The following is a 20,303-nucleotide window of genomic DNA, read 5'->3' on the forward strand; positions in this document are numbered from 1 at the left end:
AACTTGGCCACACCCATGATAAGTGGTCATCCAGCTAACAAAAATCATGCTGGATTATGGATATTGCTGCACTAGAGAGGTTCAACTTTTACTAAGTTTGAGTATTAATGCACATTAAAGTGAATGAGAACAGCTCACACCTCTCAGAGACAGGCATCTGGAAAATTTTCTATTACCATATGAACGAGAAAATATATCTTTTAAAAATGAAATTTTAGATATTGTGCAGCCATATTCCAGGGCAGACGAGAGATTATGTGGCCAATTCTTAGCCCTGGAATTGCAGAAACTATGTCCTCTGTGTATATCTCATTAGTCATGTTAATCTTTCACTCTGCTTTATTTATCCCAACGTTCTACACCACCTCTGCACTTTAAAAAAAATTCTTGTAGAAATAGGTACAGGAATAGTTTCCTCCCCCATCTCCCATGCACAAAGGGCTAGGGAAAATACTTTTTTATTTTAATAGCTTGTTAGAATAGGTTCATTGTTCCCAGGCCCCTGCTTCCACTTCCTGGTAGAAGCCAGTTGTTGGGCTTCTGCGAATGCCCAACTTTTCAGGATTCATCAGGACAAGGGCAAGGAACTGACCAACTTGGTTGTATTCATATAGGAAACCACAAATACTAGACATTTCCCCTCAAAAGGAGCCTAACAAAGGTTTCCAGCCACCGTGGGTTATGGGGCAGGCAGCAAATGCAGAGTCTGGGGAGAGGAGACCCTGAGCAGAGAGCTGAATAGGCATGAGAAGCAATGGACTTACCAGAGAAGGAGACAGTGTTATCATCAGGAACTCACTAGCTCTTTGCCTGGCAGCTGCAGCTGTTCTCCCAGGCTCCCCTGGAGGGGTAAAGAATGTGAAAGAGAGCAGGGGAGCAAGTAAGAGCAGCTGCAGATGCCACCAAAATAAGTAAATAAACAGGACTAACTTCAGAAAATTACAAATGTAGCAGAGTCCAGGGCCAGTAGCAGCTCTAGAGAAAAGCAGAATCCTAGAATCCCCACGGAGCTATTAAGACAGTCCCACACAGCAACCTCCCTTCTCCGGCTGGAAGTATCCACAGTTTGTCTTTCTCCCCATTCCCAGGAAGTGTCTTTCACATGCAGCCCACTTTAGGGTCTTAGGGTTTTCAAGACTCTCATCCCTCCACAAGGACAGTCTCTAGGCATGGGACTCTTCCAGACTTCTGTAAGAAACTGTGCTACCATACCACTCTGGTGAGGGCTTAGCAAGTTGCTCCATTAGCTACTGGGACCTCTTACTTTTTTTGTAATAATTTATTTTAATAATTTTGTTTTAGATAGAAACTTCCTTCCTTGAAGTTAATCACTGAAGAACTAACAAACAACATGAAGCTCAGGTTGCCTTTGAATCAATTACCCAGGGACAAAAGCCCTGATCCATCATTAACATCATAAGCCTTCCTTCCGATGCCTGCTTTAAGTTAGCTATTATTCTCATAGCAGCTCTACATACAGTGCAGGCTTCAGGGTTTGCTGGCTTTGTTGGATTGTTATGAAATTTACATCCCCATCTACAAAAGCAAAATATCTGTACATGCTCAAAGCGTCTCTGAAATAATATAAGACCCTCGGGCTTTTAAGAAGGATAATTGCATGCTCTTAAAAAAAAACAAACAAAAACAAAAACAAACAAAAAAAACCCACCAACTAGTTCTCTAACTAAATCTGTGTTCCCCAACAGATACTTATAGAAGTAAAGAAACTGTCCTTTGTGAATTAAAAAAAAGATGCAGTCATGTAGCACTTTAAAGACTAACAAAATAATGTATTAGGCAATGAGCTTTTGTAGGGCACTAAGCTCCAGATCTGAAGAAGTGGGTCTGCCCCATGAAAGTTCATCACCTAATAAATTATTTTGTTAGTCTTTAAAGTGCTACATGACTCTGTTTTGTTCTGTTAACATACAGACTAGCACGGCAACCTCTCTGTTACTGTCGTTTGTGAAATTACAGATACATGAGCATGTCCACTCATCTGCCTCTATCACCCCTCAAACGTAGGCCTAAGTCTACATTCTGGAACTGCACAACTACAACTACATGTCAAGACAGAAGTACATGCTGAGGATGTGAAAATTCTGCCACTGCTTCCCTACATGGGAAAGGGAGTTCTGCTGTTTGCTTCCCCATTTCCTTCCAAGCTGTTCCCATCCACTCGCTCCATGCAGCTCCTGAAGGGGCATGCACACCAACTTCCTCAGCCTTTGGGAGACAGTCCTGTCTCAGAGGCTACAGAAATCTTTTGAAAGAAGCTCTTCTAGAAGATCTCTTGCAAAAAAACCGCTTCTTTTAAAAGAGCATGTCCACACACAAAAAAGTGGATCAGAAGATCGATTCGCTCTTTCAATAGAGAGCGTCCACACAGCCCCTGCTCTTTCAAAAGAGTGGTCCAGGGATTGAAAAATACAGTGCTGTGAGGACAGCTCTTTCGAAAGGAGGTGGTCTTCCTGATCTGGGAGCAGAGGAGGACTTCTGGAAGTAGAGTTGTGTTCTTTCGATTTTAGATCGAAACAGTGCTGTTTGTGTATAGACGCGCCATGTATTCTTTTGAAAAAGAGCCTGATTTTATAAGAGAGCTTGCTAGTGTAAGCACTCAGGCCATGTCATCTCCAAAAGAAGACTCTTCAGTGATTCAAGTACTGGGAAGAGGATGCTGAGAGATTCAAGTGGCAGTGGTGCTGGCAGAGCCACTGAAGTTAAGAGGACATGTGCAGCGTGCTCGGGGGTGATGATTCTATCACCAATCACCCTGCTTTAGCAGCAGTGGGAAAAGGAAGGAAGGATAGTGGCATCCAACACCAAGCAACTGTTAGGACCTCTGGTGGGAAAGAGTGCAGCCGAAGAGCGGGGAGAAAAATTTACTGTATGTCCGGGGATTATAATGATGGCATACAAATCTATCTCAGTGATCTGTTTAATACTTAATCCTGGCATGAGTGCAGGGGACTGCACTAAAAAGCCTTATGAGGTCACTTCAGCTGGGTCTACATGGTGTGGCTTGCCCAGAAGAGATCCATGCTACTGAGCAGCCTCAAAATTGCAAATGGCTGCTCATTAGCATGATCCCACAGCTCATTAGCATAGCCGTGCGAGAGCTCGGTCTCGGCGGGGTGGGGCTGCTGGCAGTAAAGAGGCCATGTGGGCTTGTCCCTGCTGGCAAAAAGCCCCTCTGTTGCCAGACCTTTATGCCTGAAAAAATTCAGTCATAAAGGTCTGGCAACAGAGGGGGGTTTTGCCAGCAGGGGCAAGTCCACACGGCCTCTTTACTGCCAGCGCCCCCTCTTCTGAGGCCAAGCTCTCGCGTGGCTATGCTAATGAGCCGTGGGATCATGCTAATGAGCAGCCATTTGCAATTTCGAGGCTGCTCATTTGCATGAATCTGCTGGGAAAGCTGCACTGTTTAGACCCAGCCTTCTAGTCTTACGATTCTATTTGGAAGAGTATATGGCTCTAAGGAAACATGTACAAACTTGTTTAAAAATCATAATCTTGGTATTTCCACATATTAAACATAGCATACTGAAAAATTCCCAATTTAACTCACCAATCTTTACAAAATAGCCAAAGGCAGCCATCTGCACTGAGATCCAGGAAAGAAGCCAATGTTTTTCAAGATTCAGAGGAGGGCAAAGAGACAAATTAGAAAACCTCTGAATTTTTAATCTCTCATATGTAACAAACATCTTATATGATCACTCCAAAACTTTTTAATGGCTTTCTCTGTCTGGAAAACATGTCTGAAGCATTTTATTTGGACAAGTTTTGTAAACTGAAGGGGTGGGGGGTATATGCGTATCCACTAAAAACCGTGGTTCTAATGGAAAAAAGCTAGCCATGCCATAAGCAATGGACAGACTGGCATGCCTTAATTATTAACTGGTGTGACTGTAATTTCCTCTGCTTTGCTTTGTTTTTAAATACAGGAAACTATCCCATTGCCATTTTAATACTGCGGTACAGTAGTTTGCATATTGTTAATTCTGTAATTAACCTTGCATTATAGCACTATACCATTTCCCCTTTATTAAAAATAACACAAAGAGAAAAATACTATGTAAGAAAAATCCAAAAGGTGAGTAATGTTTTAAAGACTTGGTTAAAAAGTGTGAAATGGAAAATATCTACAACTATTTGCTGAATTGCAAGACCTGACAAAATGCTTTTCTTACGTTATGTTCTTTTAATTCTTAAAACATGTTCTTTGTGAGCCTATAAAGGGAAGCGTAATGTATTTTTGTCTTTTTCATCCAGCATGCCTGTAAAATTCGGGAATAGTGCATGTCTCGTCAGACATGTGCAATAACCTGGAAAGATGACTACATGTTCTTCTTCTCAGTAGCCAGAGGGAAGACATAAATGCAACCGCAAAACATCACTTGCAGGTTGAATTTATGTAATCACCAGTTCTGCAGGGAACCATACAACAGAATAACCAGCACAGTCCAATAAAATAAAAAATATTACTAAAACAATTAAATTACATCATAATTCTGAATGTACTGAAAGGAAGTTTTCTTATAACTCATTGGCTGTCTCTACACGTGCTGCTTCTTCTGGAAGCGGCATGGTAATGAGCCATCCAGAAGATTCTAATGAGGCATGGATGTAAATTTCCGCGCCTCATTGGCATATAGGCACGGGGTTCAGAGTCCGGAAGAAACTCTTCCGGACTCCATAATACACATGTAAACGTGTGGCCAATGTCTGTTTATTCTGATTTATATTGCTTCAGTTTATTTTCACTTGTACTATTGGATTCTTCACTTCCTAGGGTGTCAATTTGTTAATTGCTCAGCAAAAGCTGTGATGCGTAGCACCATGCATTTTTATGGCAGACACAAATAATTAACAACAAGATACTGAACTCGAGAACCCTTCATCGCCACTAGGCTACCAGGTCAGAACCAAGTCTGGCTTTGATGGGTTACAAAAAGAAAAATGCCTGAAAGAGATGCATAAAAGGCAGATAATGTGATCAATTTTATCTGCTTCCTCTATATTTCTTTGAGAATCAATACAGCTTCAAGGATGAAAGATAGACCAAGACAATGTCATGAAAGAATTCATCTTAATGAACCTTCTGTAAATTTCATTTGAGTTAAAAATGGTATTCAGGAAAATCAATAGCTCTATCTAATTAAATATAGCAGCACTGTATCTTTCACTGTCCAAAGGGTCTCCACAGAGCTCACTACTACACTAAACCCTCGAGTTACCAGAGTGGAGGAGAGCTGGGAACCAGGGGCAGACTAGCTCCTGACTCCCCTCCATTCCTTGGAGCCAGGAAACTGACCAAGGCTGCTGCCCTGATCAATTTCCTAGCTCTGCAAGTGGTGGGGAACCGGGAGCCAAGCAGCCGCCTGGTTCCCAGCTCCCTGCCACTCTGGGAACTGGGAGACTGCTCCTGGCAGGGACGGCTGCCTGTCTCACAGCTTTCCACTCCTGTCAGGGGCAGCAGTCCTGTTAACCCAAGATACGCTCAGTTTTTACTGTAGCTTGGATTTCTTATTTTACTGGCTCTCTTCAGGACTCTTCTCAATTTGTCCAGGTTTCCTAAGGTATGGTTCCCAGAACTGCACATAGTACCGCTGAGGCCTCAACACTGCCAGATTAGCCTTTTTTGAACTGCATCACACTGTTGACTCATCTTCAGCCTGTGATCCAATATAATTCACAGATTCTTTTCTGCAGTACTACTAGTTACTCCCCATCTTGTACTTGTCCATTTTATTTTACTTTGCTAAGGCTATGTCTACACTGGAAGCATATGTCGATAGAAGTTACTGTTGACGGGCAAATCTAGACAGAACCTCTGTCAATAGCTTGCATCTACATACAACCTGTTCTGTGGACAGAGAACTTCCAGACTGCACTGCCCTCTGGTGCCGGAAAACGGGATGGCAGCTCTGCAAAGAGGGCTGCTTGGCAACCAGAAGCCCTCTCTGTCGCCAGACATGTCTGCGCTGCACTTCTGTCGATAGAGTACGACAAATGCAGAGTTCTGGCAAGACTCTGTTGTCAGAATGCTTAAAGTGTGTAGACGCTCCCCGAGTTATGTCAACAGAAGGCCCCTTCTCTCAACAAAACTCTCTAGTGTAGACACAGCCTAAATGTGGTACTTTGCACTTGTCTTCACTGAATTTCATTTTGTTGATTTCAGACTAATTTATCAGTCTTTTTGAATTCTAACTTTGTCCCCCTTCAAAGTGCTTGAAACCCTTCCTAGTGTGGTATCATCCATAAATGTTATGAGCATACTCATTCCATTATCCAAGTCAATACTGCAACTATTAAATAGCATTGAACCCAGATCTGACCAGGTCCCACTAGATGTCATTCCCATTTTGAGAGTATCAGAGAGGTAGCCACGTTAGCCTGTATCTTCAAAAGCAACATGAAGTCCTGTGGCACCTTATAGGCTAACAGATATCTTGGAGCATAAACTTTTGTGAGCAAAGACCCACTTTGTTGGATGTATGAGTGAGGGTTCCCTTCTTATGCATCTGACAAAGTGGGTCTTTGCCCACGAAAACTTATGCCCCAAAATATCTATTAGTCTATAAGCTGCCACAGGACTTCTTGTCATTTTGAGAGTGTATCACAGATGGCTCCTCTTTGACTACAGTCTTTCAGCCAGTGTGCACATACCTCAGCCATTGCATTTAGAATTAAAATGCCCTTGTTTACTTAGAAGAATGCCACAATTATGTCAAAAGCCAAGATCAAGCCCTTAATTTACTTATGTCATCTAGTGCTTCTTGCATTCACTAGGCCAGTAACCCTGCCCTGTCAAAGAAGGAACGATAATGCCAAGCTAACCTAATTTTTTCATAAATCAATGGGGACTATTAACTGATTAATAATTTGTTCCTGAATCCTTCCAGGTATTGAAGTTAGACTGACTGGTCTATCAGGGCCCCAGATCCTCTTTGTTTCCATTTTTTAAAAATACGTATTATGTTTCCCCTTCTCCAGTCCTCTAAAACCTAACCCAGCCTCAATGGTTCCGAGACTGCTTGAGGAGTAAAGGGACTTCGAAGTACCGGCGCATGAGCCATGGCTAGATGCAAGCCAGCACTTCAAAGTTTAACACTTCGAAGTTGCTGTGGGGGGGAATTTGTTTAATGAAGTGCTGCATGTGCACCGCAGCACTTCATTAATAAACTCCCGACACCCTACTTACCATACTGCCTTCAAAGTAGGGAGCTGGTATAGACAAGCCCATTGTGTGTTTTAGCCTCTCTTATTATGTTATTGATTGCAAGTGTATACTTAACTCTTATATGTTTCAGCATTTCAGATATTCTCAATTCTAAGGATTTAAATAGCATAAAGTAATTTACAGAAAACTCCTAGTTGTTTGATTAGCTATTTTAAAATTACTTTCCACCTACCTTCCTCCTTAATGCCCAGAAAAAAAGATAAAAATTACAGTGCTCATTACAGAGCTTATGACCCTTAAGAGCTCATTCTATTAAGCATTTATGCTGGCTATTTCCAATGCAAATAACATAGGGAAAATGATTTTTTTCACATTCTTTCCTCAAAATCGACTGTAAACTTGCCTGTAAACTTTGTTTATGCAATAAACTCTGTCAATAAACTATAAATCAGGACGAGACACTTTGTTTTCTTGAAAAGGGTTTCACAGAGATAAAGATGACTAATGTCTCCAAGGACCAAGCCTTACAAAACTCCCTTAATGATTTTTTTGGCTAATATCCCCCTACTGTTTTCCCAGAGTTAGGCTTGAGGCTTTGAATGTGAAAGAAAAAAATATTTCCTGTACAGCACTGAAGGGTACCATGGGGGAAGAGAGGTCTTGGAACTTCTACTGTTGGGAGAGCCAAAGAAAAATAAAACAAATGGCTACTCCATCTTAAAAGAGTATATTGCAGCTTCCTCCAGTATTAAATAATGTAGCTAGGAATTTCCTTTGGGCTGGACATTTCAGGACTCTTGCTATGCTTAACCTTAAGAAGCCCAAATTTTGAGAATATTGCTGTATTCATTTTTTCTAACTCAAGTGACTTACACATTAATTTAAAATGGGAGCAGCAATTGAGTCAGGATTGTAAAATATTAAAAAAATATATATTTGGTTTTAAAGGAAGTACTGGGTGTCACCCCAACAATTTTTCAGCACTTGGATAGGTTAGGATGGATAAACCTAAGCATAGCAGGGGCACGGCAATAGAAAGTTAAAAATGATCCTTTGAATCATTTCCATATGTTCTGTTGAGGAAAAAGATGGAGATTTCCAGCTTAACTTTACAGATACCTCTGTTTCCCCCAGAACTGCTCTAAATGAGAGGTGGGCAATATTTTTACCGGGGAAGGGCAGGGGAAGGGTACTCCATGAATTCTGATCAACGTACAGCCCCTGACAGCTTCTTACCTCACCATCTTTCATCTATTGCAGGGGCAGGCAAGATACAGCCCATGGGTAGATCCACCCCACATGCTATTTATACCCTGAGGTCAAGGTAGTGGTGGGGGGCCTGGAGCTTTTTAAATATCCACAAGAACCTGAGGTGATATTTAATGCTATTGATGCTATTTTGAGGGCTTCCAGTCCCCACTGCTACCACGCTACCTGGCAACCACCTGGGGTGCTGTCTGGGCTGGGAGCTGCAGGCTTCTGATACAGCCACAGGAACTGCAGGCAGTGGGCAGGCAGCATGGTAGTGGCAGGGGTTATTTAAATCAACACTATTTAAAGAGCTCATGACCCTGCTGCTACTGCACTGCCTCCCCGCCCACCACCTGGTGTTCCGGCGGGTGTATCAGAAGCCCCACCTCTACCCCAGCAACAACAGGGCGGGAAGCCGTGGGGTTTTGAAATAGCCACATGAACCCCAGGTGGCAGCGCAGTAGCAGCAGGGCTGTAAGCACTTTAAACAGCACTGATTTAAAGGGCTCCCAGCTCGCAACTCCCAACCCCCACTGCTACCATGCTGTCTGCCGGCTGCCTGCGGTTCCTGCAGCTGTATCAGGAGCCCATGGCTCCCCACCTCCAACCACCCTACCAACAATGGGCTATATACACACTAAGAGCCAGATGCAGCCTGCAGGCCAGACCCAAGCCTAAGGGGGTTCTAACCCTGCTTTAAGGGCAGCATGTTCTTCTGAACAAATCCAGGCTACTTCTACTCTCCAAAGTATTCATATTCATTCTATGCAGAAAAACCACAAGTATTTTCACTGGCTCATTTATTTTTAGTGCCCATTACTCCTGTGTACTGTATTGCAACACCCCTAGTGCTCAATTAAGGACACAGTCATTCTAGCCTAAAATGGAATGTATATAATACAAGCAAAGCCTGAACTTACGTAACTCTTGCCTGTGCCTCTCTGTCTGTGCAAAATACTGGCGGAGCTCCTCTGTGATCTCCATGTTGCTCAGGTCGCACTCAATCTCCTCTTCAGACTCAGAGTTCTCCTCCATTTCAGAATCCCCGACCATCTCCTTGTCAACTCGGGAACTGCAGTGGGCACCTGCATACTGCTGGGGCCAGGAAGGGTAATGCACGCTGCTGCTTGGAGCACAGGCAGAGTAGTGGTCAGCATCTGATGGGTTGCCTCCATCCCAATCCGAGTAACGGTCTGTAGGAAGGGTTTTGGGTGGATACCATGACAGTTGATAAAAGGACTCCATGGCTTTCCTGTAGGCATTTTTGTGCTTGTACATCCAGTGCATGGCTTGATTGTAATGCTTCCAGTACCTTGCATATACTTGTTCATAATACCATGGCTGAGAGCCTTCATCCAGAGAGCCCTCCTGAAAAAAGTGGGAGCAAAGTTTCAAGGCAACTCCTAGAATTGAAAACCTTTGTCATTCTAAATGCTTTACTTCCTAGGATAACAAAAATCATGTATTTTGGACAAGTGCTTGAAACATGAGCATGTTGCTCGCTTTACTAGTCACCAAGGAAGAACATAATGAGAATGACTACATCACAGCTTTCCCCTCAAATCTCCATTATTAGAGTTGAAACCACTCTTTTGGGATAAAAAGTTGAAATGTTCTAATGCAAACTGAGCCTGTGTGGACACAAATACTCACTGCTTATTAAGACAATTGAATGCACATTCAACATAGGTAAAGGTGAGCTGAATAAAACTTGTTTACTTCCACGTGTGCATCTGATAAACCATACTTGACAAATATATCACCTCTGTGTTAAGATGGAAAACTCAAGCCATCTGAAATTCCTCTTTATATAATAGAGGCGCCTATTTCATTTAGTAATGCCTTTACCCAAGCTCCTTGCCAAAATAATTTCAGTGGTCGCCACACATCCATTAGGGTCTCAAAAACAACAAAAAAAAAAAAGCTTAGCAAATTCTCACTTCTTTACTCATCATTGGCTACAATCCGAAAAAAGGTAATAAAGTTCATTGAGTGAAATAAACTATCCTTTTTCAGTTATAAAATGCAAAAAAGCAACAACTGTTTTTAAAAATGTTTGTTTGCTTGCTTGGCAAGACAGTTTACCCACGGCTCTACTCGAGCCACATCACTCTAAGAACGAAGATCCTATAAAGTAAATTATGTATAGAAAAATAATATAATAGGCGTCCCTCCCCTACCAAATAAGGTGCACATAGGTAGCATTGGAGAAGGGCTAGAGATGCGGGAAAGCTAAAGCATTCTTGCATTGGGGCTGCCCACTGTCTGCCCATGGGGTAGTACTTCTGAGGAAGGGTTCTGGATGCATGAAAAGTAACACTGAATTTAAGAACAAGTTGCTTTTATTTTATTCATTTGGATATCGATGATGCAACTCCCCATCTATTTTTAATAGATAAAAGCGAAGAAATTTAGTGTAAAAGTCTGATACTCTTCCCTTAATGCATGTGTCTCAGCGGAAGGAGTGTTTTATTTGATTTTTTTTTTTGCTACACATTTTGAATATTTCAACCTTAAATGTGGAAGGTCTTCTTCTTTTTCAGGGATACTATCAAGATAAAAAATATTGTACTTTATAGAGGTATCATCTTATCTGTATTTACATCCTAAATCATCGGGAATGATTTTCTAAAAGAAAAAAAAATCCGATTTATGAATTTGGTTTACAAGCACCTTATAACTGAAGTCTTACCACTCCCTTCCCCGAAATCAACCTCTTTTTCTATCCCCGCCAATGGAGTGTGAGGGCTTAAAATGTCGACAACATAATTTTAAGGTTATGCTTAAGTACTTACAAGAAGAAAAAGTTTCAGGATAATAGCCTCCCTTCCCCCCAAGTCAATTAAATACTGGGTCAGGGAGTGTGTCTCAGATGTTTATGCAAATCCTTGCTATATAAGTGATTTAAAAAACAGATTAATCTTTATGGGAATGCATAACAAATATTTGACTTTTTGGCTAAGACTTTATGGGTCAGATACTCCTCGTGCAAGTATACTCAGTTGGTGAAACTCCTCTGACTTTGGGGGATTTATCTCTGATTTACACTGATGTAAGAGGAGAGTCTGACTTTGTTGCTACGATGTATTTATTTACAACTGTGTTATGAACTCCTAAACCCCAGGATATTTAATGTTCTTACTTGCTTTTATTAAATGAGAATGTCACTCTCATGCTACTTGTTCAACGTAAGGTCAAGAGTAGGAAAATTCCATCATCAGGTCTGAGAAGTTGCAATTCCCATTTCACAGAGTTAATTTTAGAAGTCTGTTTAATTTTTCAGTCTGAAATACTTAAAAATCAAGTTTGGGATGATCAGTAGAGCAGTTAATATAACTTGACAAAAAAGGAACATTTCATACTCTCTATGTATTCCCTAAGATGACAACATATCTTTTTAAAATACAAGAATTATCTTTCAGTTCTTTCTAACTAAAATGTTTCTAAAATGGGCCTTGGTGATGACCTCACTGAAAACTGTGGAATACAGCTGGCTGATCTGTCTATCTGACTAGCCCCAGTTGTTAATTTAGGGACGAGACATACAAAGGGCCACTTCATATAGACAGAATTGTGATTCTGGTGCCTATCCAAATACGTCTGTATTTGGGAGAGGAAAAAAATGACCTGAGAGAACCTCACTCTTTCACTGAATTCTAAAAATCCATCTGTTGAATACAAAAATTAAGAGATATTTTAGACTGGGGTGAAGGAAGGAAAGGAGCGCATTAAAGTCTGAGTATGCAATATAGTTGCATGTCTGTGCTTTTCTCATCTGTCATGCAAATGGAAATGCAGAGGAAGTTTTTTCAACCTAATAAATGCTATAAATTTAAGAAAAGTGGTTAGCAGAATTCTCTGTTGATTTTTCTTCTGTGTCTCCAGACTCTTCTCTGCAGGGACTAATTAAACAACACTTGTAATACATTAATTTTATTTTGAATGCAATTTAACTACTTCAAAACACAATTCTTTAAATAAGTGCTGATGGTTCGATAGTTTTCTTGTATATGCAGTTAATGTATGAAGTGTGCATTAACCATGCTGTCAGATCCATAATGGAAGTAACAAATGCTTACCATCACCCGTGGAGTTTGCTCCAATGATCAACGTAAACTAGAAGAGAAAATAGTGCTTTTTTAATTTTATAAATTTATAGGTACAAATACAGAACGTATCTTTAGTAAGTAACTTTTAAGTATTGAGATGATTAATACGCAAGGTTCAAGATCAAAGGGCAGAGCATTTTCTCTGTCACCCACCCTCTGCAGCCTAGAATGCTGAAAGAGAGAAATAAACTTTGTGTCATAACTCCCTTTTTTATCTTCCACACAATAGTGGCTTCCTCCACCTTTAGAAATCTTCAAAATTAATGACTTGGAATGATGACCCTAAATGAGAAACACTTCACTTTATCCCTCAGCAGCATCTGCAGAAGCAATCCTATAGGATTTTAAGTATTTTAAAAAACATTTTGATTTCATTCAGGTAGTAAGGTTTTTATTTTTAATTCTATGCTGTAATTGTTTGTATACCCACCTCTTCTCCCACGTTATGCTTTCCTGATTGCAGCTCTGCTTCATGGAAAGGAAGCAGACAAATTCAAGTGGTGATCAAGTAGCTGAAGGGAGAGAAGAGGGGTTAAGTACAGAAGTGGAAGCTGGAAAGGACCAGTTTGCATAAAGATTTGCTATTACCAGTTGCAGTTTAAAATGACTCTTACTTAGTGTGAGGGTGGGTAATCATATTTGATGGGGGACCACTCCAAGATTTGGTACGTGGTCAAGAGCTGCTCTCCTCTATGGAGGAGGTGTGGCGTGTGAATGGAAGTTGGGTGCAGAAAGGAGCTCAGGGTAGGGGACAAGGGTGCAGAAGAGGGTGTGGAGTCTCAGATGGAGTTTGGGTGAAGGAGGGGACTGTGACCTGGGACAGGGTAGTGAGGTGCAGGGTCTGGGAGGGAGTATCTTGTCTGCTCTTGACCTAGCACATACATTGTATTTTTAACCTTTAATGTTATTTACCAACATTAAACACTAAAAGGTATTTAAATAATGCCCTGATTACTCGACAGCTTTTTTATTATAACAAGATTTTAAAAAGCCAACAACCATTCTGCATAGTGTCATCACCAAGAGACTCACTTAAAGGGATAAGAAGAGCAGAGGGGAATGATACCAAGATTAACTCCCCAATTATTTTAAATAACTGAGCCAAAGAATCGTCTGACATTCCCACACTACTCCAAGTAGAGGGTCAAATTCTACTTTCAGTTACCTTGGTGTAAAACAGGAGTAACTCTATGGTTTCCTTTAGGATTATCACAGATTTAAAAAAATATAACTGAATAGAATTCTTCCCACTGGGACTGCCCAGGGCATCAGATGAAGTAAAATTTGGCCTCTGGCTTTATTGATCAAACAGCAACTTTTCGCCTCTTAAGACAGCAGTACAGAGTGAAAGGACATTTGAGTGCAGTCCATCCTGACATCACCAAAGAAATGCAAATCATGAAGCTATTGCAAAGCAGCACAAAGGCATAACTGTCACCCTTTGTATAGTGGAGACAGAGCCCAAATATGCAAACCCTCACTCAGCAACCCTACTGCAAACAGTCCTTGCATACACAAGTAGTCCTGATGCAGTCAAGGGGCCTAGACATATGAGCGACAATTAGCAAAATCAGGTTCATAACTATTTGAGAGAGTGAACTAATCATCTTCCTTCCCACCTGCCAACAGAGGCAGGAGTTAAAAAGAGCTCAGGTCACTAAAGAAATATTGTACTGACTTGCAGGATTACTAGCCTACAGATGTATAAAAGGTCTGGGTGCTGCCCATTTCTGTTCATCTCAAATACGGTTTCCCATATGTGTACATAAATCTGCCTATGGATGAATGTATACTTGGTCATCTTGGTATTGTCAAGGTCACTGGAATAACACCATTTCCCATGCTATCCTGGTTTTAGAAGTTGTGTTTCTCTCTTACGGGGTGTCTGTGCATCTGGGTACTGTCAGGGTCACTGGAATAAACATAAAAGTCTCTTTCTCACATTGAAAATGTAAGATCTCTTGTAGCTGCCGCTCCCATCTGTGCCTTGAGCTTAGAAAAATTACGTTCACCAGAATTCTGTCTGCCTATGACTTTTGCATACCAAAACATTCTCTGAATTGGCTTAAGGATAAACAAAAACCAGGTTCAAAGCCTGATATAAATGGACATTGTTTTTAATACCATAAGTGATAAAATACACAACATATTCAGAAGCAAATACAGAGAGCTTTTTGAGGAGTAAATAACCCCGAACAAATGCATTCAAAATATATCGGTTTACTGAACATGAAATAAACACACTTTAGTAAACAGAAAAAATAATTTTATAAAAGTTATTTATGAACTATTATAGTAATGTATCACCTAACACAGGTAAGTCCTAATCCTGGGTACTACCACAATACAAACAAACAATGATATAATTAGTAAGAAATAAAAAACCAAAATGACTCAAAGGTAAATTAAATTGGTTATCAAAACATATACAAGAAGCAGAAAATAAACAAACTCACAGGCTTTTTTTTAATTGCTAAAAAATTAAAATATGGAGGTTGCACTACAATCTGAAAGTAATCTAATGCCACTAGAAACATCACTAAACTTCCAAATGGAGAAAATTACTAAAAGGTATGAATTATACTATAAAATTACCAAAAAAAATGCATGACTCTGGAAGAAAAATCAAATTGCCTGAACTACCATAGAGGAGATTAAAACATTTACTTGCTCAAACAAAGATTACTATCCCCAGGCAATTGGATGGGAAGAATTTTGCAATGGTAGCACTAAAGATAAGACCCCAATCTTGCAAACACTCACACACATGCTCAATTTTACTACAGTGAATAGTCCAATCAAAAGGACTATTTATGGTAATACAATTAAGACTGGGCCAATCTTGCCAAATTATCTGTGCAGGCAAACCCTAATCCCAGTGTGGAGTATTACTGAACATGGCTCACTAGAGGAATGGGGAGGTTGCTGGCACAGACCACCTGGCAGGATTAGGGCCTAAAATAAAAGATTTCATGTCTGCAGGCACCAGAAATAAAATACCTGGAAAAAGAATATTTTGGTCCCTTTCTGTTTTTTGAAATGTTCTGTTGCTTGGAGGGCTTTGGCGCAGAAGGTTCCCAACACACCCCTTTCGTTATCACATCTGGGTAATTACCGGCTTTTATTACTACAGAGACTAGGAGTCCCAATCTTGGATAAAGACCCCATTATGCTAGGCACTGTACACATTACAAACAGGCCACTTCCGCCAATACAAAGTAGCTCCTTTTCTAACTTTTCGAATAACAAAATAATTTCCCATTTGTAGCAAATTCTGATGTATTGCACTTCATCAAAACATACCCATCTACTTATAAACATGAAGCGTGCAAGCAGTAGGAAGAATACAGCTATAATTAACTACGTGTCCAATCCCACAAAGTGTTGTGCCATCACTGAGTTCTACTGAAGTTGAAATGGATCACTATCCTGTAAGACTGCATCCTGGAATGCTGTGTTTTCACAATGCGATGTTACATTGTACTCCAACACAGCACAGCCCCCTGGTGGAGTATTGTAGAAAGTTTTTGTAGCCACCCATTCAAATATATTGCACAGCTTGATAAGGCCTATAGACATTGGACAAAAATACTAGTGTTTCGTATAGCAAGACCTGAAGAAGCAAGACTATTTAGCCCTTCTTTCTCCCCCCAAAAGTTATTCAAAATTATGAAAGGCACAGCAAAAGCTAATCAGTCATAGAATCATAGAACACTAGGACTGGAAGGGACCTCGAGACGCCATCGAGTCCAGCCCCTGCTCCAATGGCAGGACCAAGTACTATCTATCTAACCTGTTCTTAAATATCTCCAGCGATGGAGATTCCACAACTTCCCTTGGCAATTTATTCCACTGTTTGACTGCCCTGACAGTTAGGAACTTTTTCCTAATGTCCAACCTATACCTCCCTTGCTGCAGTTTAAGCCCATTGCCTCTTGTTCTATCCTCAGAGGCCAAGAACAACAAGTTTTCTCCTTCCTCCTTATGACTCCCTTTTAGATACCTGAAAACCGCTATGTCTCCCCTCAATCTTCTCTTTTCCAAACTAAACAAGCCCAATTCTTTCAGCCTTTTTTCATAGATCACATTCTCTAGACCTTCAATCATTCTTGTCGCTCTTTTCTGGACCCTCTCTAGTTTCTCCACATCTTTTTTGAACTGCGGTGCCCAGAACTGGACACAATACTCCAGCTGAGGCCTAACCAGCGCAGAGTAGAGCAGAAGAATGACTTCTCGCGTCTTGTTCACAACACACCTGTTAATGCATCCCAGAATCACGTTTGCTTTTTTTGCAACAGCATCACACTGTTGACTCATATTTAGCTTGTGGTCCACTATAATCCCTAGATCCCTTTCTGCTGTACTCATTCCTAGACAGTCTCTCTCCATTCTGCATGTGTGAAACCGAATGTTCCTTCCCAAGGGGAGCACTTTGCATTTGTCCTTATTAAACTTCATCCTGTTTACCTCAGACCATTTCTCCAAATTATCCAGATCCTTTTGAATTATGACCCTATCCTCCAAAGCAGTTGCAACCCCTCCCAACTTGGTATCATCTGCAAACTTAACAAGTGTACTGTCTACGCCAATATCTAAATCACTGATGAAGACATTGAACAGAACCGGTCCTAACACAGACCCCTGCAGAACCCCACTTGTTATACTTTTCCAGCAGGATTGAGAACCATTAAGAACTACTCTCTGGGTACGGTTATCCAGCCAGTTATGCACCCACCTTATAGTAGCCTCATCTAAATTGTATTTGCCTAGTTTTTTTTTTTTTATAAGAATATCATTAGAAACAATATCAAATGCTTTACTAAAGTCTAGGTATACCACATCTACCACTTCTTCCCTATCCACAAGGCTTGTTATCCTATCAAAGAAAGCTATCAGATTAGTTTGACAAGATTTATTCTTTACAAACCCATGCTGGCTGTTTCCTATTACCTTACTACCTTCCAAGTGCTTGCAGATGATTTCTTTAATTACCTGCTCCATTATTTTTCCTGGCACTGAAGTTAAGCTGACTGGCCTGTAGTTTCCTGGGTTATTCTTATTGCCTTTTTTTATAGATAGGCACCATATTTGCCCTTTTCCAGTCTTCTGGAATCTCTCCTGTCTCCCATGATTTTTCAAAGATGATAGATAAAGGCTCAGATACCTCCTCTATCAGCTCCTTGAGTATTCTAGGGTGCATTTGATCAGGCCTTGGTGACTTGCAGACATCTAATTTTCCTAAGTGATTTTTAACTTGTTCTTTTTTTATTTCAACTTCTAACCCTCTAACCCTACCCCTTTCCCACTAGCATTCACTATGTTGGGCATTCCTTCCTCAGACTTCTCAGTGAAGACCGCAACAAAGAAGTCATTAAGCATCTCTGCCATTTCCAAGTTCCCTGTTACTGTTTCTCCCTCCTCACTGAGCAATGGCCATACCCTGTCCCTGGTCTTCCTCTTGTTTCTAATATATTTATAAAAAGCCTTCTTGTTTCCCTTTATGCCTGTAGCTAGTCTGAGCTCATTTTGTGCCTTAGCCTTTCTAATCTTTCTCCTGCATTCTTGTGTTGTTTGCCTGTATTCATCCTTTGTAATTTGTCCTTGTTTCCATTTTTTATACAATTCCTTTTTTATTTTGAGATCATGCAAGATCTCCTGGTTAAGCCAAGGTGGTCTTTTTCCAAATTTTCTATCTTTCCTACATAGCGGGATAGCTTGCTTTTGGGCCCTTAATAATGTGCTTTTGAAAAACTGCCAACTCTCCTCATCTGTTTTTCCCCTCAGCTTTGCTTCCCATGGGACATTACCTAGCAGCTCTCTGAGCTTACCAAAATCTGCCCTCCTGAAATCCATTCTCTCTATTTTGCTGTTTTGTGTTCTACCCTTCCTTAGGATTGCAAACTCTATGATTTCATGATCACTTTCACCCAAGCTGCCTTCCACCTTCAACTTCTCTACCAATTCCTCCCTATTTGTTAATATCAAATCTAAAACAGCTTCCCCCCAGTAGCTTTTTCAACCTTTTGGAATAAAAAAATTGTCTCCAATACAATCCAAGAATTTACTGGATAGTCTGTGCCCCGCTGTATTAGTTTCCCAACATATATCTGGATAGTTGAAGTCCCCCATCACCACCAAATCTGGGGCCCTGCTTGACTTTGTTAGTTGTTTAAAAAAAAGCCTCATCCACCTCTTCCACCTGGCTAGGCGGCCTGTAGTAGATGCCTAGCAGGACATCACCCTCGTTTTTTACCCCTCTTAGTCTAACCCAGAGACTCTCAACACGTCCATCTCCTACGTCCTTTCTTTTCACAGTTGCACAGTAATAGAATATAAAGCATGAAACAATTAAGAAGGGGAAGAATTAGAACATATTAAAATACTTCACAGAGTTCACAGTCAGTCTGTGGAATCTACTGTGACAGAAACAATAAGAAGTCCCATGTCACCTTACAGACTAACAGATATTTTGGAGCATAAGCTTTTGTGGACAGAGACCTGCTACATCTGATGAAGCAGGTGTTTGCCCGGGAATGCTTACGTTCCAAAATATCTGTTTATCTATAAAGTGCCACAGGACTTCTTGTTATTCTTGAAGATAGAGACTAACACGGTTACCTCTCTGATACCAGTCACAGAAAGTTACTGAAATAAACAAAATGGAAAAACTGTCAAGAAGACAAGAGAATCTTATCAATATTAACTGTTGTAGCTCTATAAAATAACTGTTCAGTCAAGTCACTACAACTTTTATTTCAGGGAACAGGTCAATCATTTGTGCATGTCAGGAACGATTCTCCCTCCCCCCCCCCACTTCTCACCAAACCCTTATCTGACTGCTAGATAAAGGAACAGATGGACCAATGATTTGAACCAATACTAAAATTGCTTTAAGTGTTTTGTACATATTCCAAGTACTCAGTGAAAACAAAATGTCATACTGTAGCACCAACAGCTTATATTTTTCAAATTATCATGCTCTCTTACCTTTCCAGTGCTAGGAAATCTGAGGGGCAGAAGACTGTTTAAAGAAAAACCATTCAGCCTTATCTGACACTCAGATATTCATTACTTACCACTGCCCATCACCACATATGTTCATTTAACTATTGACATAGCTCAGTTATAATTCTTGTAGATGTGCATCACAGAACCAATTAACTGTACCAATATATTCCTTTAACACAAACTCCTGTAGACGATATTCCTGTTTGTGAATATTTGTAAACATTAATGATGTTTACTGGTTGATTTTTGAGACTCAGTTAGGACCTGGCTGTTATCTAGTCAGTACAGTAGGGGCACTACAGACCCATCTAATATGCATGCAGTTATCCTAGTATAAAGGAGCTCATGCAGATACAGCTTACTATTGTAAGAAAAGGGGAGTAAGTTATAATGGTATAATTGTGCCCAGGCTAGAGACTGTACTCTTGCCTCACACACTTGAAAACAGTTAAACCAATACAAAAACTGTACACACACCATGCAGTAACAAATATAAACTAAAAATAAAAAAAGCAGTAAAGGAGCACTTTAAAGACTAACAAAATAATTTATTAGGTGAGTTTTCGTGGGACAGACCCACTTCTTCAGACCACAGCCAGACCAGAACAGACTCAATATTTAAGGCACAGAGAACCAAAAATAGTGATCAAGGTTGACAAATCAGAAAAAACATTATCAAGGTGAGCAAATCAGAGAGCAGAGAGGCGGGGGGCACGAGTCAAGAATTAGATTAAGCCAAGTATGCAAAA

At 40.5% G+C, this 20,303-nt stretch overlaps 1 protein-coding gene across 2 annotated transcripts in view; it reads right to left on the reverse strand.

Moving 5' to 3' along the window:
• GEMIN8 (gem nuclear organelle associated protein 8) overlaps window positions 1–20,303 on the reverse strand; it is a 47,157-nt gene that overhangs the window by 25,027 nt on the left and 1,827 nt on the right. Inside the window, exons 2-5 of one of the 2 annotated variants that reach the window (XM_074993190.1) lie at window positions 12,977–13,058; window positions 12,517–12,553; window positions 9,358–9,805; window positions 765–841 (exon numbers count right to left, since the gene is read on the reverse strand). In XM_074993190.1, coding sequence (XP_074849291.1) covers window positions 765–841; window positions 9,358–9,805; window positions 12,517–12,519 — 528 coding nt within the window. In that variant the 5' untranslated portion in view covers window positions 12,520–12,553; window positions 12,977–13,058. The remainder of the gene's footprint in view (window positions 1–764; window positions 842–9,357; window positions 9,806–12,516; window positions 12,554–12,976; window positions 13,059–20,303) is intronic. The other variant, XM_074993180.1, reaches the window with a different exon arrangement.

Source organism: Carettochelys insculpta, chromosome 1 (genome assembly GCF_033958435.1).
Source record: "Carettochelys insculpta isolate YL-2023 chromosome 1, ASM3395843v1, whole genome shotgun sequence".
Taxonomy (NCBI): domain Eukaryota; kingdom Metazoa; phylum Chordata; order Testudines; family Carettochelyidae; genus Carettochelys; species Carettochelys insculpta.